We start from the raw sequence: 25,542 nt of genomic DNA, 5'->3' as shown, positions 1-25,542 counted from the left end.
ATGATTTGATCAGTGACTGGAAAAGTATTTGCAAGCCCCCTTCAGGGAATGGTGAGAGTGGGGAGAAATTCAACTTCCCCAAGTTGAATTCTTGATATTCTCACAAGCAGTGTGGACAACCAAAGCTATGGGCTGAGCCCCCAGTCTTGGGGTTTGTTCACATGAAACTTAACCCCACAAAGGATAGGTCAAATCTACTTAAAATTTAGGCCTAACAGTCACCCCCAAGAGAGCCCTCTTTTGTTGCTCAGATGTGGCCTCTCTTTCCAGCCAATATGATTAGCAGTCTCACCACCCTCCCCCTCTCTGTGTGGGACATGACTCCCAGGGGTGTGGACCTTCCTGGCAACATGGGACAAAGATCCTGGAATGAGCTGAGACTCAGCATCAAAGGACGAGAAAAACCCTAGAATGAGCTGAGAATTAACATCAAGGGATTGAGAGAAACTTCTCAACCAAAAGGGGGAAGAGTAAAATGAGACAAAGTGTCAATGGCTGAGAGATTCCAAACAGAGTCGAGAGGTTATCCTGGAGGTTATTCTCACACATTAAGTAGAGATCACCTTGTTGTTCATGATGTAGTGGAGAAGCTGGAGGGAACTGCCTGAAAATGTAGTGCTGTGTTCCAGTAGCCATGTTTCTTGATGACGATTGAACAATGATATAGCTTTCACAATGAGACTCTGTGAATGTGAAAACCTTATGTCTGATGCTCCTTTTAGCTACTATATCAACAGCAGAGTAGAACATGGAATAAAAATAAATAAATAGGGGGAACAAATGTTAAAATAAATTCAGTTTGAAATGCTAGTGGTAAATGAAAGTGAGGGGTAAGAGGTATGGTATGTATAGTCTTTTTTTCTCTATTATCATTTTATTTCTTTTTCTGTTGTCTTTTTATTTCTTTTTCTAAATCGATGCAAATGTACTAAGAAATGATGAATATGCAACTATGTGATGATATTAAGAATTACTGATTGTATATGTAGAATGGAATGATAATGTTTTTGTTTGTTAATTTTTTTAATTAATAAAAATGTTTAAAAAAACAAAAAATGGGGACAAAAGATAAAATAAATTGGGTAGAGAAAATACTAGTGATCAATGAGAGGGAGGGGTAAAGAGAATGGTATGTATGAATTTTTTCTTTTTATTTCTTTTTCTGGAGTGATGTAAGTGTTTAAAAAAATGATCATACATTTTTTGATGAATACACAGCTATGTGATGATATTATGAACCACTGATTGCATACCATGTATGAAATATATGTGTGTGAAAATTTTTCAATAAAAATATATATTTTAAAAATACCCACAATCAGATACCACTTCATACCTACTAGGATGGCTATTATCATACACACACACACACACACACACACACACACACACAGACAACAACAGGTGTTTGCAAGGATGCAGAGATATTGGAACCCTTGTGCTTTGTTGGTAGCAATGTAAAATGTTGCAGTCAACAGTTTGGTGGCTTCTCGAGCTAAACACAGAATTACCGTATGACCTAGTAATTTCACTTCTATGTACATACAAAAAAGAATTGAAAATAGGGACTCAAAAAAGGGGGGTGGAAATATCTTGGAAAGAAATGTGTGTGGTTTTGGACTAATGGAGTGGCTTATAATTTGATACACATGAACTCACAAAGTTTTTAAAGGAATTATATTAGCTTGAACAGAAAATGACAGAGAAATTACAAAATGAAAAGACTTTGATCTTTTGAATTTCTCTTTAAAAGAAAACAGGGTGAGAAAATACTCAGCTGCAAACATGAACCATTTCTTATGAGAAAGGGAGGATGAGTCCAGAAGGCAGAGCAAAGAGCCACAAAGAACCATTTTCAGGTAACAGGACTGTGCCGTAGTCAAGGAAGTGGCAACAACATGTGCCCAGTTCAATGTTAAAATTGCTAAGTACCAATGACTGCTTATGTGGGTTCTGATGTTCCCCTTTTTGAACCTGAGTGACTATTGAAGTTATCCTGTGTTTGTTTTACCAATTTATGTTGGGTCACCAAGGAAGGGATTGGGGGGAGCATGTTGCAAATAACTTGTCTCTTTCATTCAGCAGGTCTATAGATTGAAAGGAATTGTACTCATAGAACTTTACCTGAGGAGCTTATGCACTAACTAGACCCAATTCAGATGATCAGATCACAGGCTTCAAGCCAATGCCAATAAAAAATAAGATTAGGAGACAATGGAATATGTGAAGGTATCATGCATTTGGGAGGAATGTAAATAATTTGTGGTCAAAAGATAGACTACTGGCCACAAATTCTTTGCTACTTCTTCCACTGAATCTTGACTTACCTTAGTGATTTGCCTGATCTATGGTATAAGTGACATACTGGGACTTCTGAGGCTGGATCATGTCTTCTGCCCATGTCTATTGAAACACATTCTCTGGGAGCCCTAAACCACCATATTAAACATCTGACGATCCCGAGATCACCTTGCTGCGAGAGCCATAAGTCCCCTGTAGGGGCCCTGCAGAGTGAGACGATGTGTGGAAAGAGAAAAAGAAAGGTCAAGGAGCACAGAGACACCAAATCTGTGAATAAAAGGCCCATGTTGGAAGTGGATGCTCCAATCTGAGCACCCTGGATTATGATGGGGAACCATTTCCAAATTTATGATCTACTTTATTGAGAGGAAGAAAGGAAGAAGGAATGAACGAAGGGAGGGAAGGAAGGAGAGAAGGGGAGAGGGAGAGAGAGAGAAAGGAAGAAAGAGCTATTTTTAAGCTATCAAATTTTGATAGTTATACACCAATAAGTAACTACAACATTTTCCTTGCTTGTTTTCTCACCATATTCTCTCCCAAATTGAAATCTTTCTACTTTTTACTTTTCTCCATGAGTTTAAGCGTTTTTGGCCACATATGATATAAAGACATGTGCTTCTAGAACTACCCTAATTGTAGAACTCATTTTATAGTTTCTGTTTTTACATAATATAATTGTTTATAGATCACTTTACCACAAGCATGAGTGTTCCTAGTTATTTTATTCTTTTAAAACATGCTGCCAAAACTGAACTTGTAATTCCACAAAATGCTCTAGTTTATAACCACAGCATATGTTGCATGTTACCCATTAGCTGCAAAGGCCACCTAGTTCCTTTCTTTTTGATAAAAGCAGATAAAATTTCAGAAGGCTATTTAATTGCATTGGTCAGGACAATTTTTTCATTTGGCTATAAAAATTACAACTTTTCTCTTCCCTCTGACTGTTGCAACTGAAATTTAGCATTGAACATTTCAAGATGGACTGCCTCACTGAAAGCCCAAGGCAAAAAAACAGGGATTATTTTAATGAGATTACAGGGAAAGGATTTTGTCTAATGCAGGGTTTCTCAACCTCACATCATTAATATTTTGGGACAGATAATTCTTTGTTGTGGAGTATTATCCATTGAATTGTTGGATGCTCAGCAATATCCCTGTCTAGTAACAACTCTGAAGTTGTGACAACCAAAAATGTCTCTAGACATTAACAGTTATCCCCTGGAGGTAAATTTGCCTCCCATTGGGAACCACTCATCTAATAGAGTGAATTACAAATTGATTCATAACAAACCCACACATTTTTAAAGAAGTATATCATTTTGAATAGAAAGGAACAGAGAAAGTGAAAAATGAAAAGTGGCCACAGAGCCTTGGACATTTCTAGCCAGAAAGCAGATTAAATAATTACTTATCTTTAAAATGGGTGACATTTTATAGAAAAGGAAGGATAATTTAATGGAACTAAATGTCTCAAGGTAGAACCAAGAATTATGGTGAATCATTCCCAGGAAGTAGTACCGAGAATTAACCAAGGAATTAACAACATATATATATATATCCAGCTGGATTTCTAAATCTCTATGGACCCATCACTACTGCATGCTTCCCATTTCCCTTTTATGAATGGGAACATATGCACAGTAGTCATCCTATGCTTGTTTACCATTCTTTGTCAATTACGTAGGGGCAGATGATTTCTCTTTTGATTCACAGATCTTCGGACCAAAAGAAAATTGACTCAAGGAGATGTGCCTGATGATCTACACCCAGAGACTCATCAACTCCTGGACCCATTTTGGATAATGAGATTCAAAACCTCAAGCTTGAATCTGATGCTGAAATAGATGAGATTTTAGAAGTCTGAAAGCAGACTGGGTGTATTTTGCATGTTTGAGGGATTTAAATTGTTACAGAGGACTGACTGTAGAAATTATATAACCTAAAAATGGCCATAGCAAGATTTTTGGTCACACATGCTCTTCTAGAACTTGCCACTTTCCCATCAAGAGGGGAAGACGTCTCTTTCTTTTTCCCTTGAAACTCGGGAGGCTTTTGTGATTTGTGACTGCCTGAATGACAGAATGTGGCAGAAGTGAAGCTTGTGTGACTTCTGAGGTTGTCATAAAAGAATTGTGGCTTCCATCTTTCTATCTCTGCTTATCCTTGGAACCCAGTAACCATGCTGTAAGGAAGCCCAGGCCACATAGAGAGGCTCATGTATAGATGTTCAGTAATAAGTCCAGTTAGATTCTCAGCGAACAGCCATCATGAACTATCAGACACATGAGGGAGCAAGTCTGCAGATAATTCTAGGCCCCGTACTTCAAGCTGCCACCAAATAAAAAACAGACAAACTATCTCTATCATATTTTGCCCAAATTTCAGATTCATGAACAAAATTAATGTCATTTCCAATGATTAAATTTTGGGAAATAACTGTCTTTAGAGTCTGTCAAGAAAACAGTTTTTCTTCCTTCGATATCAGAAACACAAATATCTCTGTTTCAACCTATGTATATAGAAACTATTGCATACTTGGATCAAGAAAGACTAAAGTTTTCCATGAGTGTTCTAGTTTGCTAGCTGCCAGAATGCAATATACCAGAAACAGAATAGCTTTTAAAAAGGGGAATTTAATAACTTGCTAGTTTACAATTCTAAGGCTGAGGAAATGTCCCAAATAAAACAAGTCTATAGAAATGTCCAACCGAAGGCATCCATCCAGGGAAAGATACCTTGGTTCAAGAAGGCTGATGAAGTTCAGGGTTTCTCTCTCAAGTGAGAAGGTACATGGTGAACACAGTCAGGGCTTCTCTCTCACCTAGAAGGGCACATGGCGAGCACGGTGTCATCTGCTAGCTTTCTCTCTTAGCTTCCTGTTTCATGAAGCTCCCCGGGAGGCGTTTTCCTTCTTCATCTCCAAAGGTTGCTGGCTGGTGGACTCTCTGCTTTGTGGTGCTGCAGCATTCTCCGCTCTCTCCAAATCTCCCATTCTCCCAAATGTTTCCTCTTTTATAGGATTCCAGTAAACCAATAAAGAACCACCCAAATGGGTGAAGACATGTCATCACCTAATCCAGTTTAACAACCACTCTTGACTAAATCACATCATCCAGGGAGATGATCTGATTACAGTTTCAAACATACAGTATTGAATAAGCATCATTCTACCTTTATGAAATGGGATTTTGATTAAAACATGGCTTTTCTAGGGGGCATACTTCCTTTCAAACCACCACAATGAGGATCACCTACCCCAGACAATTTCCCAATCTTTGTCAGGACTAAAAAATATATTGCTATTTTGGTGAATGCAAGATGTTTTTTATTTATTATTAAATGCAGGGCTTCTGGCTGGTTGCAGCTAAGGCCTAGAATGTGACAGTTTGATGTCAGTCTCACCCATTCCCCAATGCACATACTACAATTCCTTAAATTCTATCCACAATTACAAATTTAATCATTCAATTCATTCACAGATATTTACTTCACGCTTAGGGTATGCTAAGTACTGATCTACTTGCTGAGCATATATGTGTGTGATTTGAAGCTATATTTACCCCAGAAAAATTCTTACATCTAATCCATTCCTGTGAGTTTGAGCCCATCGGAGGTAGGACCTTTGAATCAGATTACTTCAGTTACAGAGTGACCTACCCCATTCAGGATGTGATTTAATCCTATTGCTGGCATCCTTTGTAAATGGAATGAATAAAGAGAGTGAGAAAGAAAGCCACAGAAGCAAAACTGAAAGAAACAAAACCTGGAAGAGAAGGGAGAGATAGGCAGATGCTGCCATGTGCCCTGCATGTGGCAAAAAAGCCAAGGATCACCGTAGAGAGTAAACCTCACCTGATGATGCCCGATATGGACATTTTCCTGGATTCTAACTGTAAGTGAATAAATTCCCATTATTTGAGCCCAACCCATTTCATGGTACTTTCTAGAAAAGGCTAGGAAACAAAAACAGTGAGTCATAAACCAGAAAAAAAAATGCCCTGCCCTCTTAGAGCTTATATTCTAGCCACGGGAAACAAAATAAACACGTAAATAATATAATACGTTAAAGGTGATAATGCTGTGAAGAAAATAAAGCAACTAAGAAGATGGGGGGAAGCATTAATGATCAATATAAGAAACAGCATGTCAATTAAGTCCTAAACGAAGTAAGGGAGTTAGTCATATTGACATCAGGGGGAGATCATTCTAGGACAAAGATCAGGAGGAAGAAGTGTTCCTGGTGTTTTCTGAGAGATAGTCAGAGAGCCTTAGAGTAAGAAAGAAGGTAACCGAGAAGAACCTAAAATAATCATAAGAAAGGGTCTCTTAGTGGCTCAGACACAACACTGTGATGGAGAGAAGGGCAAAAGTGCTGGTTCCAGCACAGATGAGGTTACATGTGAACCTATATTGGCCCAGCCCTGGGAGTTCTAGGTTCTCTGGGTAGCTGACAATGCTGTGGAAAAATTGAAAGACTTCAGTTTAAGCAGCTCTATGAAAAATTCCCCTACCCAGAAACTGAGCGATAAAACAAAGATAACTGTATTGCTAGGACTTCAAGTAATTCTGCTGTATGACATCTTCTTTCCTTCTCTGCCTACCACCTATTTCTTCCACCCCCACCTCACCGCAACATAATAAATAGATATTATAAAATAATGTCAAACACAGAGAAAATTGCAAGAAAAGTGCAAGTGTTTTTTTTCTAAACTATTTGTGAGTACATTGTTAACTGATACCCCATCACCCCCAAATATATTAGTGTTTATTTCCAATAGACAAGAACATTCTCCTACATAACCTCAATATAACCTTCAAAATCTTAAAAGTAATACTAGTACATATCAACATCCAATTCTTACACCCTACTCAGTTTCACCAGTTAAAAAATATAATTTCTGAAGGAAAAATACATTCTTTCAGTATTGAGTGCCTACCATTCTTTCCAGGCACTGTTTTTGGCCCCATTCTGTGCATTTATGATATATCTGTTAATAAAATAGATGAAGACCCAATGCCACATGGAGTTTGCATTCCAGTGGAGCAGAGGGAGAGAAACAGATCGTTAAAAGCAAACAAGGCAGTGTGATGGCAGTTCAGTAGTAAAATTTTCGCCTGCCATGTGGGAGACCTGGATTCGATTCCTGGCCCATGCACCTCCCAAACAAACAACCAACAAAAAAACAATAAACAAAAATTCAGCAAATGGTGCTGCAATAAGGGGATATTCACATGGAAAAAGAATGAAATGTGACTATGCCATACAGCATACAAAAAAAAAAAGCAAACAAAATAAGTACATTGCTTCTGTACATTAGAAATGTATACATAAACGCTATGGGGAAAACTGGAATAGGATAAGGGACATCAAGGATGGTGGGGAAGTAGTTTGCATCTTAAACAAGGACAGCCAGGTTATCCCCAGTGAGAAGGAAGCATTAAAACAAGACTAAAAGGAAATGAGATATTTCACTGTGCCTGGAGTGCTCCAGGCAAGTGTTCTGCAGTAAAGTGCAGTGAATGAGGGGTGAGCCAGATGAGATGAGGTCAGAGTAGTAAACACTTTCTAGGTCTTTATAAGAACTTTGCTTGTATTCAGAGTGAAATTGGGAGCCATTGCAAAGTTTTCAGCCAGGGAGTGACATGAATGGACAGGCAGGATCACTAACTTTAATGCTGAGAAATAGACTCTAGGTGGAGGTGGGAGGGACAATGGTAGATGCAGGGAACCAATCAGAGGCAAGTACAGCAATCAAAGTGAGAGATCCAGGTGACTGGTCAAGGGTAGTAACAGTGGGATGGTGAAAAGTCATAAGATTCTGAATATATTTTGAGACTATAAGAAGAAAAAATTGCCTTTCTCTATTGGTCAAAGAAAGGGATAAAAGGACAGAATGATCCTTTTAAGAACTTTAAGTAGTAACAAAGAGCAATGCAGACAACCCAAGGTGGGTCAGTGGTTGTCTTCATTGCTACAAGAAGCAGCAATGGAGAAACCAGATTGTGCTGGTTTGAAAGAATTTATGTACCCTAGAAAAGCCATGCCTGAATCTTAATCCAATCTCAGGGAGGAAGCTGTTTCTTTTAAACCCTATTTAATACTGTATTTTGGAAACTTGATTAGGTTACCTCCATGGAGATGTGACTCACCCAATTATGGGTATTAACATTGGATTAGAGGGAGATGTGATTCCACCCATTCCAGGTGGGCTTAATTAGTTTGCTGGAATTCTTTAACGAGGTTGCATTTTGGAGAAAGCTTCAGGATGACAAAAGAGCAAAGGAGTCATGGCAGAGTCCATCAGCCAGTGACCTTGGGAGATAAAGAAGGAGAATGCCCCTGGGGGAGCTTCATGAAACAAGAACCCTGGAGAGGAAGACAGCAGGTGTCACCATGTTCTCCATGTGCCATTCCAATTGAGAGAGAAATCTTGAACTTCATCAGCCTTTTTGAACCAAGGTATCTTTCCCTGGATGCCTTAGATTGGGCATTTTTATAGACTTGCTTTACTTTGGTCATTCTAATGGCCTTAGAACTGTAAAATTACAACTTAATAAGTTCCTCTTTTTAAAAGCCATTCTGTTTCTGGTATATTGCACTCTTGCAACTAAAAAACTAGAACACCAGACTCATTTAGCTTTTAAGATTCTTTATTCTGAGAACCTGTTGCTGAAATTAATTACATAATTTGGAAGATCAAATATGATGCGCTTTGTTATATCAAAGCTAGCAATTCAGTTTCCTAATGGCAAAACCTCAAAACCCTATTGTATTTATTTTAGTTTTTAAATTTTTCCATTTTTACTTTAACCAAGGCAATGGAAGTATAGAGAAAAAGAAAAATAAAGGCCAAAACACAGTGAGAAATAAAAATTGAAAACCAGGGGGAGTGACATCATCAATATGGTGAAGTAAGACATTCCCTGGAAAAGTCCCCTCAGAATCACCTAATAAAAGGACAAATTCCACTTACTTGGAACTGTGGAGTATGATGGAGCCTGGAAAAGTACTCCACAAACACTGAGTCAAAGAAAAAGAAAAAAAAAAGAAAATCAGTTAAAAGATTTACACCTAGGATGCACCACTCCAGATCATCCCCCTCATTCAGTCCCTCAGAGCTTAAGAGTCACACAGCACATCCCAGGTCCCTCCTCCACAGATGCAGACCATAGAGCCCTATGCATATACAGACCCAGGGACCACAATCTGCAGAAACCCAGGGTGGGATGCAAACAGTTGAGTAGTGCCACACAAAAGTGCCCCCAGGGGGAAAAGAGACCATTGCAGAACTTTTACAAGAGGTACATACACTCAATCCACAATTTGTTTGTTGGAAGATCTAAATACAAAATGAAACTTTCTGGAGTGACTCCATCTAGCTCCCTGGGGAGGGATGCCATACCTTAAGGAGGAAAACCTGGAGGAAGAAAAACTTCAAGGGAAAAAAAAGAGAGGGAGAAACTAAACTGCTGTAAAACAGGACAGATTCTAGAACTGAAAAGTATAATGAAAAGGGGAACTAAATGTGGGAGAAAAAAATAAAAACAGGGCAAGAATCATATGCAGAAGAGCTGAGAAATTTTGAACCATTAATGTAGGCTACTTTACATTAATGAACAAAGCATTAAAGAAGAGCCTTAACACAAAGCCAATCAACAATAAAACCCAAGGCAAGAGGAAGAAACAGGCCTTCAGAGTTAACAAATCAAAATAACCAGATGTCAGACATCAGCAAAAATTTCAAGCCATACTGAGGAATGGGAAATATGACTTAGTCAGGGGAACAAACTGAAACTTCACAGGAGACACAAAATTTAGAATAATTAATCAAAAAAAGCTCAAAAACATCTCCAAAGTCAATTTAAGGAGATGAAAGAAAATATAGATATAAAGTTAATGGCTATTAAGAAGTCAATGTGTGACCATAAAAAAGAATGTAAAAGTTTAAAAGAAGACATAATAGAAATTATAGGGATGAAAGGGACAATAATGGAGATTAAAAATGCACTATAGACATACAACAGCAGATGTGAACAGGCAGAAGAAATAATCAGTGAACTAGAAGAACAGACAATCAAAACCAAACAGTAAGAAGAACAGAGAGAGAAAACAATAGAAAAAATTGAGAAATGTATCAGGGATTTGAGTGGTAGCATGAAGTATGCAAACATACATATCATGGGTGATATGTAACATACATATCCAAACTCTTATGAAAGACAGAAATATAATGTCCAAGAAGCCCAACATACAACAAACAGATAACCCCTAATATTTCTACTATACACTAATCAGAATGTCAAATGCCAAAGATAAAGAGAGAATTCTTAAAGCAGCGAAAGAAATGTGATTCATTACATATAAGGAACCCTCAATAACAATCACTGCTTACTTCTCATTACAAACCATGAGGGAAAGAAAGTGATAACACGATACATTTAAGGTACTAAAACAGAAAACCCAACAGCCCAAAATTCTTTATCTGGCAGAACTGTCCTTCAGAAATGAGGGAGAATTTAAAATATTAACTGATAAACAAAACCTGAGAGAGTCTATCAACAAAAGACATGCTGTACAAGACTTACTAAAGGAGTTTCTTTGGATTGAAAGGGAAAGAGGAGTGAATGACTTGGAATAATTTGAAGAAGTGAACATCTTCAGTAAAGGTTACCAAAATTGTAAATGCAAAAACTCAATACTACTGAATCCTCAATATGGAACTTTACACTTCAATTCCTATAAAAGTCAGATTGAATAAGAAAAGGTCACATTTCTTGATAATGGACATGCAAAATAAAGAGATAATGTGGAAAAGAAAACAATACAAAGAAGGGAAATGGAGGGATATGGGAGCAGAGAGCATGCATGCTATTGAAATTAAGTTGATATCTTTTGAAATTAGTAGGGTATAGACATGGATTGTGTAAATTCAAATCCCAGGGTAACCAGAGATAAAGAGAGAATTTTTTAAATATACAGAAACAGAAATGAGAAAGGGATCAGTCAGATACATCACAAATGATCAACAATACAGATAAGGAGGCTGCAGTCAAGGAAAAGAGAGCAAAGACAGAGAGATGACATATAAAAACCTAAGATAAAATGGCTGAAGTAAGTATTGCCTGTACAGTAATAAAACTGAATGTCAATGGATTAAATTCCTCCATCAAAAGACACAGTTTGGTAGAATGAATAAAAAAGCATGATGCAATTATATGTTGTTTACAAGAGACTCACCTTAGACACAAAGACATAAATAAGTTGAAAGTGGAAAAAGTGGAAAAAAGATAAGTCATGAATTAGTAACCCAAAAAGAGCTGGAATGTCTATACTGATAACAGACAAAATGGACTTTAAGTCAAAACCTGTTATAAGAAACAAAGAAAGAAACTATGCATTAACAAAATGAGTCAAACAACCAAGAAGAAATAACAATCATAAATATTTATGCAGCTAACCACAATGCCCCAAAATGAGGTAAACTGAAAGGAGAAGGACTCCTATACAATAATAGATGAAAACTTCAGTACACCAGTCTCATCAATAGATAGAACATCTAGACAGAGGAACAATAAGGAAACAGAACTTAAATGAACTAGACCCAAAAGACATACACAGAACATTGCACTCCCAAATAGCAGGATATACATTCTTTTCAAGTGCACATGAATTATTCCCTGGATAAACCACATGTTGGGTCACAAAACAAGTCTCAATTAATTTAAAAAGATAGAAATTAAGCAAAGCATTTTCTGTAACCACGATGGAATGAAGATGGAAAATAGTAACAGGCAGAGAACTGGAAAATCAAATGTACAGAAGTTAAATAACACACTCTTAAACAAATAGTAGGTCAAAGAAGAAATCACAAGGGAAATCAGAAAATATCTTGAGATGAATGAAAATGAGAACACAACATATCTAAATTTATGGGATGCAGCAAAAGCAATGCTGAGAAGGAAATTTACAGTCCTAAATGTTTACATTAAAAAAGAAGAAAGAATGAAAATCAAAGACCTAACTACATCCAGGAGGAACTAGAAAAAGAGCAAACTAAGCCCAAAACAAGCAGAAGGAAAGAAATAAAGATTAGAGAAAAAATGAATTAAATTAAGAATAAAATTTAAAACAATAGAAGGTGTTAACAAAACCAGAAGTTGGTTCTTTGAAAAGATCGAATTGATAAACCTTTAGCTATATTGACAAAGGAAACAAGAGAGAAGATATAAATAAATAAAATCAGAAATGATGGGAGTGCAGTATTACTGACCCCTCAGAAATGAAATAGGTCATGAGAAGATACTTTGAACAACTGTATGCCAAAAAATTAAACAATCCAGATGAAATGGACAAATTTGTAGAAACCCATGAACAACCTAATACAGGGTTGTTCTTCTAGAATAAATATAAGATCTCAACAGAGCAATTACAAGTAAAGAAATTAAATCAGTCATCAAAACCTCCAAGCAAAGATGCACCCAGGACCAGATGGCTTCACAGGTGAATTCTACCAAACATTCCAGAAGAATTAATACCAATTATGCTCATACTCTTCAAAAAAATTGAAGAGGAAAGAATACTACCTAAGTCATCAGATGAGGCCAATATCACCATAATCAGATAAAGCCACTAAAAAAAAGAAAATTAAGACCTATTCCTTTTATGAATATAGATACGAAAATCCTCAACAAAATATTAGCAAATTGAAACCAACAACACATTAAAATAATTATACACTATGAACAAGTGGGCTTTGTCCCAGATATGCAAGAGAGCTCAACATAACAAAATCAATTAATGTAACACAAACCACATTAACAGAATGAAGGGGAAAGAACACATGATCATCTCCAGTGATGTATAAAAGGTATCTAACAATATCCAGAACCTTTCTTGATAAAAACACTTAGAAAAATAGGAATAGAAAGAAACTTCCTGAACATGATAAAAGGCATATACAAAAAACCCAGACATCATGTGACACTCAATGGTGAAAGATTGAGAACTTTCCCTCTGAGATCAGGAATAAAACAAGAATGCCCACTATCATGACTGTTATTCAACATTGTACTGAAACTTCTAGCCAGAGCAATTGAGCATGAAAAAAAATAAAATTCATCTAAATTGGAAGGAAGAAGTAAAACTTTCCTTATTTTGAGATAACATGATCCTATATAGAGAGAAAATCCTGAAAAATCTACAACAAAGCTGCTAGAGCTAAGAAGTATATTCAGCAAAGTAGTGAAGAATAAGGTCAACATGTAAAAATCAACAGTGTTTCTTTATCCTAGCAACAAGCAATCAGAAGAGGAAATAAAAAAATTTCCTTTACAATAGCAACCAAAAGTATCATATATCCAGTAATAAGTTTAACCAAGGATATAAAGGGCTTATATACAGAAAACTATAAAACTCTGTTAAAAGATATCAAAGAAGATCTAAATAAATGGAAGGACATTCTGTGCTCATGGAATGAAAGACTAAATATTGTTGAGATGTCAATTCTTCCAAAAATGATTTACAGATTCAACACAATACAAATCCAAACTCCAACAGCCATTTTTGAAGAAATGGAAAAGTCGATCATCAATTTTATTTGGAAGTGTAAGGGACCCCAAATAGCCAAAACCATCTTGCAAAAGACTGATGTTGGAGGACTTGCACTTCCTGAATTTAAAACTTATTACAAAGCTACAGTGGTCAAAACAGCATGTCACCAGTACAAGAGCAGATATGTAGACAAATGGGATCAAATTCAGAGTTCAGAAATAGACCCTCATTTCTTAAGGCCAATTGATTTTTGACAAGGCTGCCAGGTCCATTCAATTAGGAAACAAAAGTTTCCTCAAGAAATGATATGGGGCAGACTAGATATCTCTATGCAGAAGAACAAAGGAGGATCCCTATCTCACACTATATACAAAAATTGAATAAAAATGAATCAAAGACTAAATAAAAGAATGAGGAGTATAAAACTTCTAGAAGAAACTGTTACAAGGTATCTTCAGCATCTTCTGTTAGGCAATTGTTTCCTGACTTTGAACCAAAAACATAAGAAACTAAAGAAATAATAGATAAATGGGACCTCATCAAAATTAAAAACTTTTGTGCTTCAAAACACTTTATCATGAAAGTGGAAAGATAACCCCTTCAAAGGGGTGAGAGTTTAATTTCCAGAATAAATAAAGAAATCCTGTTTTCAACAATAAAATGACAAAAAAAAAAGAGCATGAATAGATATGTCTCCAAGGAAGATACACAAATGGCTTAAAAGCACATGAAAAGATACTCAACATCACTAGCTATTAGAGAAATGTAAATCAAAACCACAATGAGATACAAACTTCACACCCACTAGTATGGCTACTATTTTAAAAAAACAGAAAATGACTAGTTTTGGAGAGGATGTTGAGAATAGGAACATTGCTGATGAATGTAAAATGGTGCAGCTAATATGGAAGACAGCTTGGCAGTATCTCAGAAACTAAGTATAGAATTACCATATAATCCAGCAGTATACCCAAAATAATTGAAAGCAGAAATTCAGATGTTTGTACATCGATGCCATAATGGCATTATTCACACTTGCCAAAAGATGGAAGCAACCCATGTGTCCATCAACTGATGAATGAATAAATAAAATGTTATATATACATACAATAGAATATTATTCAACAGTATAAAGGAGAGAAGTTCTGATACATGCAACAATACAGATGAACTTGAAGACATCATGTTATGTGAGATTAACCCAGATACAAAATAACAAATATTGTATGATCTCACTGATTTAAAATAATTAGAATTAGCAAACTCAAAGAGTCAGAATCTAGAGTATAGGTTACCAGGGGCTGAGTTGGGGCTTTTGAATACGGAGTTAATCTTAAAATGTACAAAATTTCTGTTTGGATTGATTGTAAGATTTTGGTAATGGATGGTGGTAATGGCAATACAATATTGTGAAAGTAATTAAAAGCACTGCATTATATATATAAATATGAAGGGAGAAATTTCAGGTCATATATATGTTACTAGAATAAAAATTGATAGATAAAACATAGGACTGTACAACAAACTGAGCTCTAACACTGTAACCTAATGTAAACTGTGGACTATAGCTAATAGTACAATTATAATATTCTTTCATAAATTGTAACAAAGGTACCACACTCATGCAAAGTGCTAATGGGGGGTGAGTGGTTGCATGGGAACTTTATTTTGTGCATAATTTTTCTGTTAACCTACAATTTCTGTAGTAAAAATATTATTTTAAAACACAATTGAAAAAAGAATGCACATCAATCTCATTAAGAGTGTTCTTTGTCCATTTGGCTTCCATCCTTTATTTGCTTATTTGTTTTTTTCTTTAAGTTTTAAGTGATTCAGCAGTATCATATAACTTAAGGTTATAAATACACTGGGAACTTCCCTTAGTTATATTTGGCAAGTATTTATTTTGGGGAAAATCTTTTTTCACTAATACCTGTCTTAAGGTAAGATTGTAAGCTGCATGAATTAATGTGGTCATGTACATTAACACAAAAATCTCTGAGGCACTATGACACAATTTTCCACTGGCTTGCCCTTCATCCAACCACAAAGATAAAGTCAAGACCTCATATCTGCAAACATTTACTGTTTAATAAAGGAGAGGAAAAAATGAGAAGCTGGCAAAGAAGGGTAGAAACCATGTTTAACTTTCTCTGATTCCTTTTTTCTTACCCAAGGAAAAGAGCCAACTGGCACACTTCTCCTAAATCTCCAGAAACTGTAAGAAACTGGAATTTTAAATGTCCCCAAAAAGTCTTTTTTGACGGATGACATTTTCAAGAATATCCTTAAAATGCTGATAAATTTCACTTAAATGTAAAGGACTATTCATAAAGAGGAGGGGAGAAATGGCAAAGTGGCTTTATTTCCATCTTCAGAATTAACATTCTCCAAGCAGAAAACTTGTTCTTCGTTTTTTTCCTTCCTCCATATCCTCCCATCATGCAGTCCTGTTTTAATGTTTTTTTTTTTTTTAACAATATCTCTGGAATTCCTTTTCCATTTATAAGCCTCTAACCTGACGCTACTGTTCCCCTCTTTACTCTCGAATAATAGCAACAGTCCCAGTTCTGGACCTTCCCCTTACAATTCTTTCCCCGTACTCTGGTTGCCAAAGTAATCTTTCTAAAACAAGACTTTCACTGGGTCAACCCCCATGCCCCCAAAACTCTCCATAATTCCCCATTGCCTACAGAATTAAGACCAAAAGTTTTACAGAGCTGACCCCTGGTGGCCACCTACTGACTCATTATGCTAGAGTCCAGACATGACTGGTTGCTGAGAATAACAATTTTTTCATTCAGGATAGAACACTATTTTATGTTCTTAAGAGAGCAGAAGGTGGTTAAATTAATAAGGTGGAAGCCAATATTTTCACAGCTATGGAAAAGAGTATCAAAGAAGAATAACTTTGTATTCCATGAAGACACTAGTCTTCCAGGAGGTAACTTTTAGTGTCAGTTAGTGCTACTTCTCCTTGTTTCCACCTTGACTAGCACACCATCAATGGAATTTTCCCTACAAAGGATGAATAAGCATTCCCTGATTTACAATGTAGTTGCTACCCAGACCTTATTTCCTAAAGTCACAATGTTGTAAATTAAGATTTCATTCTTGAAATAAAGCATAAAATATAAAAATTAGTAAGAAAACAGACTTCAAAAATCACATAAAATTTGCTTTTGGAAACATTAAAAATGTAAAACCAAATATTTAATGTCATTCCTTAAATGTTCCTTTGCATGATATTTTTCCTTTTTATGATCTGGGCAAGCTAAAGTATCTAAAATGTAAATGTAAAAGGGTTTTCACACAGAACTATTTCATGGAACAATTTCTCATTTTCAACAGCAGTTTTAATAATGTAATTACCAGCTACTCCAACATTAAAAATACATAGCACCATATTACTTATGCAGAATTAGCAAAGGAAATAGTTTTTAAATGCTTGCAACAGTGAACCCTCAAGTCTTTTTATAAGCCATAAAAAGGTTAAAGTTGGAGAGCTGAACAGAGTTTTACATTAGAGAGAGGATATCTTTAGAGTCTATTGTAGCTGTGCTGAGTTCACATCTATACCCATTATAAGAGTAGAGTGGGAGTGTGGTGTTTTCTCCTAACTCAAGCCTAGTATAAGGATTTTGAGAAGTCCATTCAAAGAACATGAAATGTGTCCCTCGAAGTGTGAGGGACAGAGTGATCTAGCATGGTCTGATTCATACCTGAGTTATCTGAAGGACAAAAGGGTGATTGAAGCAACAGAGTATGAATTGTAGCTGAGAAGATAATATCATTCCTGTGTACAGAATCTCAAATGTACATTTCTCATACACTAAATGTGGGTCATGAGTAAACAGATGGAAGATGAGTCATCTTGTCTATGCAAGAGAGCCTTCAAGAGAAGCAAAGAAACATCAACAGAAAGATGCTGGAAGAACAATTCAAAAACTCAGGAAATGAAGACTGAATCCGAAGTGGTCAACCACAAAATTTGCCTTCACCTGCATCAGGTGAAGGTGAAACTACCTTTAAGATCCAACATGATGGTAGAGAATATACGGGGTGTCATCAAAGAACCCAAGCACCCATGATCAAAGTAAACCTTCCTTTTGTCAAAATTCCTTCTAGTCCTTCTACCTCTCCTTCCACCCCTCAATTAAACCCTATAAAATTCAGCCAGTGAACAGGGTAAGAAATACAGGTACAAAGCATCAGTGTCAGCCCAGGCCCTGGGTACCTCCTAAATGGGAATGAAACCCCAAGCACAAAACAAGACTGTTTTAACCAGGACAAAGGTTGAGAACAATCTCACCAGAAGGAGAAGAATATAAACACAGATGTAAAAGACTGATTGCATTTTAGTCTTAATCATTAATCTTGGTAAAACACCAGGTTTTAGCCCCTTTAATGATTATACTAAAGGCCTGATGTCCTCATGCTTTTTGAAATGCCTTTGTTCTAAAAGCATATCAATATTACCCCTTGTACTCCTGTCACTTTGTGGGGTGCTAACCCTTGGACTGGCCACCTCTAGAGACTCTTTCCTGTTTATAAGTCTCAATAAATTTATACCTACTTCTGTGCTTGGCATGATTTTTGGTCTCATGGCAGCACCAGCTCATGCTTTGCATGAATTTGGTCTGGGCCTGAAAAATTGGTGAGCCAGCAAGGAGAACAAGACATCACTGCAGCAGTTGGCCTGAGTCTGATGAAGGAAGACTCAGCAAGGAAATCCCAGGTTGGCCTGCAATGCCCATGTTTGGAGGGGTTACTGCCTTCCTGGATGAATGGGGACCACCACAAGAAGATGGGGATACCTAAAAACTCCCCATTTGCAGTTGCTAACTACTTTTCAAAAGATATAACAACTAAATCTTAGCAAAAGGAAAACAGAATGCCAAGTAGTGGTGGTCATAGCCTGGTCCCTTTTAGAAGTTTTATGTATAACCACAGAGGCATAACAGGTGGCAAAAGCAACAGCCCACCATCTAGAGGAGGAGTTAAAATTAAAAAGGGATTCACAGATAACTCAAGAAGACATGAAAGATGCCTTAATCAAGAACTTGAATCATGTGGGTGATCAATTAGAAACTTCAGCTTGTAGATATGCTGAAACTTATGGTTGAAAATTATCCTGAGTTAGAGTCCAAAGAATAATACCAACTAATCTGGGATGGGGCCCAAAAGATTGGAACCCCATAGATTCTTCATTTGAGGAGGAGGAGGAGGAAAAAGAAGTTTGAGAAGTGAGGAAGAGGAGCCACCCCTGCAGGTATACCATGCCACAGCAAAATTAGAAATAGCATAGAAGTGACCTAACAGGGTAGACCATCAGAGTTTACAATTCCTGAGTGGAAATTTCACACATTACCATGAGAGATTATGCTGCTGCTGAATTAGGTGATCTCAGGAAGCAAGATTATAAGCAGAAAGCAAGGGATTCATTACCTGATTGGCTTGCATGATTATGTTATACAGGAGCCAAGGGTGTAATATTAACTGGGATAGAAATTAGTAAGATTGTGTCCATTACAATGCACCCATCCCTATGCCAGCCCCCTTATGCCACCCTATATTGTGAAGAAACAGTATCTTTGTTAGCCTGGCTATTGCCTGGCCCAATGAGGGATATGCCACACATTACTCCCCACTGGAAATCAATGGAGAACTGCAAAATGTTTTGTGGGGTCTTGGGATGAAGCATGCGATATATACTGAGAATTTTGCGGGCACCAACAATGAAACTTTTACAGCAAGAATGAAAGACACCATCCTGCACTTCTCTTAATCATTTTTAGGTCTCCCTTATGTATATCTTGAGTCCTCTAGAGGGACAAGCCATTTCAAGAGCTGCTCAAGCCATAAAAGATCTTGGGGAATCAGAGCAGTTCCCAAAAAAGGAGTGAGGACAGTGGAAAAGACTTTCTGAAGACATGACAGCCATATTCTGGTCTCATGTAAGTAAATGCGGGTTAATCTAATTGCCACAAGGGCAGAACTAGAAACCACAGATAAACAATCAAGTACTGTTTTAGTTAAATTATGGAACAAATTACTCAAAACAGATTTACTAAAATGAATCCCCAAAAGTTGAAAAGAAATCCCCTTTCAAAGCACAAGAGCCCTCCATGTCCCTGGAGGTGACTTGGCAAGCTCCCTTTACCATCCTATAGGAGAGGGATCAAGACCTCTGGGTTTGAGCTGGGGACCCCTGAGATCAGAGGCCACACATAAAATTACCTATTTATTGGTCTCTTACTAACAAACAGAGAGTGTTAGCTCTAGTAGACACTGAAGCTGAATGTACTTCAATTTATGGAAATGGAGCCTGATTTAACAGACCCATGCTGGCCATAGACAAGTATGGGCGAAAGACAATCAGAGCCAAATAACATAATTTGATCTTACAAATTGGAAGACTGTCCCCTCTGGAAATATACTGAACATATTTCTCCTATATCCAAAATTATATTAAGAATTGATCATCTCTTAGACTCCATGTTACAAACTACCATAGGAGAATTACACTGCTGGTGTACAGTAGTAAAAGAAGCTTTAAAGTGGCAGGCAAAATGGTCCACTGTAAAAGTACCACAACTTTGAAGAATTATAGCCATTAAACAATATAAACTCCTGGGGGGGGGGGCATCAAGAGATTTCTTTAACCATTAACAAACTAGAAAGAGTGGGTGTATTAGTACCAACCCATAGCTCTTATAATAGCCCTGTGTGGCCAGCACAGAAACTTGATGGAACCTGGTGCTTGACAGTGAATTACTATGAATTAAATGAAGCAATGCCACTTCTGTATGAGCAGTTCTGGACACTGCCTCTTTACTACAAGAAATTGGTATTAATATATGCCATTATCATTTTGTTTCAGATTTAGCTAATGCTTTTTTGGTATTGCCTTAGATAAAGCAAGTCAATCTGCTTTTGGCTTCACCTGAGAAGGACAACAGGGGACTTTCACCATGATCCCACAAGGCTATCTATATATCTTGTGCATTTGTCACAGCTCAGTGGCAAAAGACTTGGCCAACTGAGAAAAACTTAAATTTGCAACTTTATTTCATCATATTGATGATATCATATTAACTGGCAATTCTCTTTCTGAACTAAAAGAGGTGCTAGAAACCTTAATATCCCACCTCAAGAGCTAGGGGTGGATAACAACCATGACAAACCACAAGGCCCTGGCTGCTCTATCAAATTCTTGGGTGTTGTATGGTCAGGTAAGACAAAAACAATTCCTACTTCAGTGATTTATAAGGTACCATGCTTTCTTATACCACATATACCAAAGCAATTAATGGACTTTCTAGGAACACTAGGATATTGGAGACCTGTCATTCTCTTTTGGCTCAAATATTAAAACCATTGTAATATGCTACTTAGAAAAGGTCTTACTTGGGAATGGGATGACCCCCAGAAGGCTGCTTTTGAAAGAGCAAAATGGACAATAGGTTTGGATGTGGCTAGCACTAGTATTGGCTTTAGGTGGGGGTTGTGGCAAAGGCAACATTCTAAATAAGTGACCCTATGGTTCTGGTCAAAATTAAGGGAGGGGGCAGAATTAAGATACAACCCCTTAGAAAGTGGATACTACAAGTGGAAGGTCTGATGCAGAAATGTCTCATCACCTGAGAACTGCCCTCCCTATACAGGGGTAGATTATGGAAATGGCCCATAAGCCACACTCTGGCAGTGAGCTATAAAGTACCTTAACGAAGTAGAAAGATTACTTGTTGCAGTGCAGCATTTTCAGTATCAGCCCTCTTAGTGCTGAGATGCAAGAGATTTTAGGACCAGTGTCTTATGTAGAAGATTCAACAGATAAAGTTGTCACACCTGAAATAGCTGTTGAATTACCTACTATAGAGGGCAAAGGAACAATTCCCATGTCCAGTTGGTATACTGATAGATCTGCTAGTGGGCAGACTTCCAGATGTTCAGCAATGGCAGTACAGTACTGACAACCATATGGCAGAAGACATGCTATGCAAAGCACTCAGTGGGCTAAATTAAGAGAAGTATAGATGGTAATAGTACCAGCTACTGGTTAGTTCTATTACCAATAGTACCATCAGCTAGCTAATCATCTGTGCTGGTTTGAAAGGATGTATGTCCCCTAGAAAAGCCATGTTTTAATCTAAATTCCATTTCATAAAGGCAGAATAATCCCTATTCAGTACTGTATGTTTGAAACTGTAATCAGATCATCTCCCTGGAGATTAAATCAAGAGTGGTTGTTAAACTGGATTAGATGATGACATGTCTCTACTCATTTGGGTGGGCCTTGATAAGTTTCTGGAGTCCTATAAAAGAGGAAACATTTGGGAGAAAGGAGATTTGGAGAGAGCAGAGAACGCTGCAGCACCACGAAGCAGAGAGACCATGAGCCAGTGACCTTTGGAGATGAAGAAGGAAAACACCTCCCGGGGTGCTTCATGAAATCGGAAGCCAGGAGAGAAAACTAGCAGATGATGCCATGTTTGCCATGTACCCTACCAGCTGAGAGAGAAGGCCTGACTGTGTTCACCATGTGCCTTCTCACTTGAGAGAGAGACCCTGAACTACATCAGCCTTCTTGAATCAAGGTATCTTTCCCTGGATGCCTTTGATTGGACACTTCTATAGACATGCTTTAACTGGGGCATTTTCTCAGCCTTAGAACTGTAAACTAGAAACTTATTAAATTCCCTTTTTTAAAAGCCATTCTGTTTCTGGTATATTGCATTCCAGCAGCTTGCAAACTAGAATGCCATCCATATCAATAGCTGGGCTGTTTATAAAGGCCTCACAACCTGGATGGCCACCTGGAAAATAGAAAAGTGGGCAGTCATAGGTTGCCCCCTATGGGGATAAGAATTGTGGCAAGACATCTGGGACACCTGCCAGCAATGAAAAGTAACTGTCTATCATGTCCCTGCCCACACTCCTAATGCACTACCCAGGAACACAGAGGCAGACACCCTCACCTGAATCCAGAGCCAGACTACTGTAACCTAAGAAGCAGCCTAGTGGTTTCATTGAAAGAGTGGATACCAAGGGTTTAAAATATGACATTTAGGCCAGCAGTTCCAGATACTCATCACACACAACAACTTATAGATATCTGATGGGAGTACACATTGAGCTCCCTGCAATGACCTCACTGAATTCCTCCTCCAGATAGGACAGGACATATCAGCCAATCACAGGCTCCAATGACCCAGTGGCAAGTGGACCACATTGGCCCTCTTCTGCTCTTGGAAGGGGCAAGGTATGCATTCACCCAGATAGATACTGCCATGGGACTTCTGTTAGTTTTTCTGGCAGAGAAAGCTATTCAGCAAGCAATGACATGCTCCCTAGAAAAGGTAAGTGCCCCCTATGGGCTACCTATGCAAATAGACAGTGATCAGGGAAACCCTTTCACCAGACAAATGACCCAAGCATGGGCTATAAACTATGAGGTAATCAGAACTTTTCAAATAGCCTATAGCCCCATAGGCCCAGGCCTTACAGAAAGAAGTAATGGCCTCTTAAAGAAACAGCTGAAAGATGAAAAGAAATCCTTACAAGAATGAACTAAAAGCCTAATCAGGCCATAACCAACCTAAACTCTACACCATGGGCTGCAGCCCCAGCTCCCATTGAAATGCTAATAGAAGGACTGATGCAAGTACTAAGGATACAGATAAATGGGCTAACTGCTTTATGGCCTAAAAGGGTAATAATAATTTATTGTTGCTTATGCCTCAGACCATATACAGAGAAGAAAATGAAGTCCTTTAGCCTTGGTGCTGGCCTATGAAACTATGCTATTTAGGAATTTTAAGCCTGTGAGGAATAGTCACCTCAAAATTGTAATATGGCCACAATTTATGAAAAAACAAAAGACTGTTAAGATTTTTATCACCAAACCTGGGTCTCCTATTCCTCCAGGAACTTTATGTATAATTATATGGACACTTTTTGTATAGAGAATGATTGATGTCATGGTGGAGGACTCTTAAGAGCTACATGGGGAGAATATTTGCTATTTAAAATCTCTCCAAAATGTCCCTCTGTCTGATACCTTACTCTTTACCAATGGAACTCTTGCATGTATATTACTGAATCAAGAAGATTTATCCCTCTTTGGTCCCCATAAACATCTTTCTTTTTGCCAATAGTATCCTAGAAATACCTAGTGGACTTCAGCAGTAACTCATGCCCACAATTGAACTCAATGTTGGGTTTGCATGGACTTGCCATCTTCAGATACTACTGGTCTTCCCTGCACCATAGCTTCTGGTACCTGGACTACATAGAACACTGATGTAGCAGAACTCAACACAAAAAAATTCTGGAGTAAGATGTTCTCTTTTAAGACTGAAATCCAATTACTATCTTATAATGAGACTCAAGTCACTATTTTTATTCTGGTGTGGGAACCAGTATATAAGCCCTGGCCTATATTAGGGTATGCTGTACAAGATGAAATGGGATAGCTGACAATAGAAGCAGTACCCTTAGACCATATTGCCCCTGTCTACATGAAACATCTTCATGGGAAATGAGATATAGCGTGGTTACTCTCAGAAGTGGGTAGTTTTATTTTTAAGCTAAAAATTATAGCCTTTTCCAATAGCAAAATGCCTCCAACAGACATGGAGTATATGCCTCCCCTGTGAGATGGCTATGAGCCTGTGGACAACATGGATGGCCCTATTCACCTTTCAAATGGACAGGACATTGTACATGGCAGCATCCATATGTCTCTGCCACATTATATGATTTTTTACCACATACTCTTAGCAATTGGGAAGTAGTTAAAACTATATATTAAGAAAAGAATACCTCATGATGGTTTTATCTTTTGGCTATTCTTGCTCCAAGGCGAGCTGTGATGGTTTACCAAAAAAGCATATAATAGCTTTAGCCAATCATATAGCTCATTAACTTAATTTAAATAAGTTATTAAGGTAATAATATCATTGTTAAATGGCAAGGCCAATCAATTACAAAAAGTTGTCTTACAAAATAGAATGGCTTTAGATATTTTAACCGTGGCATAAGGTGGATCTGTGCCCTTATAAACATACAAAGTTATATATATATATCCCTGATAATGCACATAATATTTCACAAACTTTAAATCATATGCAAGAGCACATACATGGGGCAAGTTGGTGGCATAAGGAGGTGTGGATTTTAAGTTCATCCTCTAGGGCAGCTAATAAACAGCCAGGATCAGTCTGGAGCAACTGTTTGGGGGACTTCTGTGATGATGCACATCTTAAGCCAGCCTGTAATGGGTGGAAGGCTGCAATCACAGCACAGAACTGTAAGTAAATTTTTCCATGTTGTGGAGGCTGGTGCCTCTCCCTAACTGGCAAGGCAGTCTGTCTCAGAGTCTCTTCCTAGTGGAAAACAGAAAACCTCACTTCTAAGAGCAAGGAAAGGAGAGCTCAACCAACCTCTAATTATGGAATTGATTAACAAAGTTGAACTGCTGCATACAAGTTCTGAGCACAGATAAAACTACAAGTCAAACATGAAAGAAATCAGGAAGTCTCTCCCACCAGTGAACAGACGGAGTTGTTGGGAAAAGACAGAGGTTTTTGGAGTTTGGTGAACTCAGAATATTGTAAAAAGGCTTGCCCCAAGAAAAAGAGGTACATAGAACAAACTTGGGGGACTGAGGATGGGCTCTGAGA

At 37.6% G+C, this 25,542-nt stretch overlaps 1 protein-coding gene across 32 annotated transcripts in view; it reads right to left on the bottom strand.

The window, feature by feature from the left end:
- Window positions 1-25,542, bottom strand: part of LOC143681453 (uncharacterized) — a 241,337-nt gene that overhangs the window by 75,792 nt on the left and 140,003 nt on the right. For 5 of the 32 annotated variants that reach the window (XR_013174639.1, XR_013174640.1, XR_013174638.1 and 2 more), the window contains one exon: window positions 9,279-9,325. The exons of 26 other annotated variants lie outside the window; for them this stretch is intronic. Coding sequence is in view for 3 of the 6 variants with exons in the window: in XM_077158511.1 (XP_077014626.1) it covers window positions 9,279-9,325 (47 nt within the window). In the remaining 3 variants the exon portion in view is untranslated. Of the gene's footprint in view, window positions 1-2,327; window positions 6,914-9,278; window positions 9,326-25,542 lie in introns of those variants that run through there. One more of the 32 variants, XM_077158509.1, reaches the window with a different exon arrangement.

Source organism: Tamandua tetradactyla, chromosome 4 (assembly GCF_023851605.1).
Source record: "Tamandua tetradactyla isolate mTamTet1 chromosome 4, mTamTet1.pri, whole genome shotgun sequence".
Classification (NCBI taxonomy): Eukaryota; Metazoa; Chordata; class Mammalia; order Pilosa; family Myrmecophagidae; genus Tamandua; species Tamandua tetradactyla.
The sequence above is the reverse complement of the archived record's forward strand: the minus strand, read 5'-3'. Positions and strand labels throughout refer to the sequence as shown.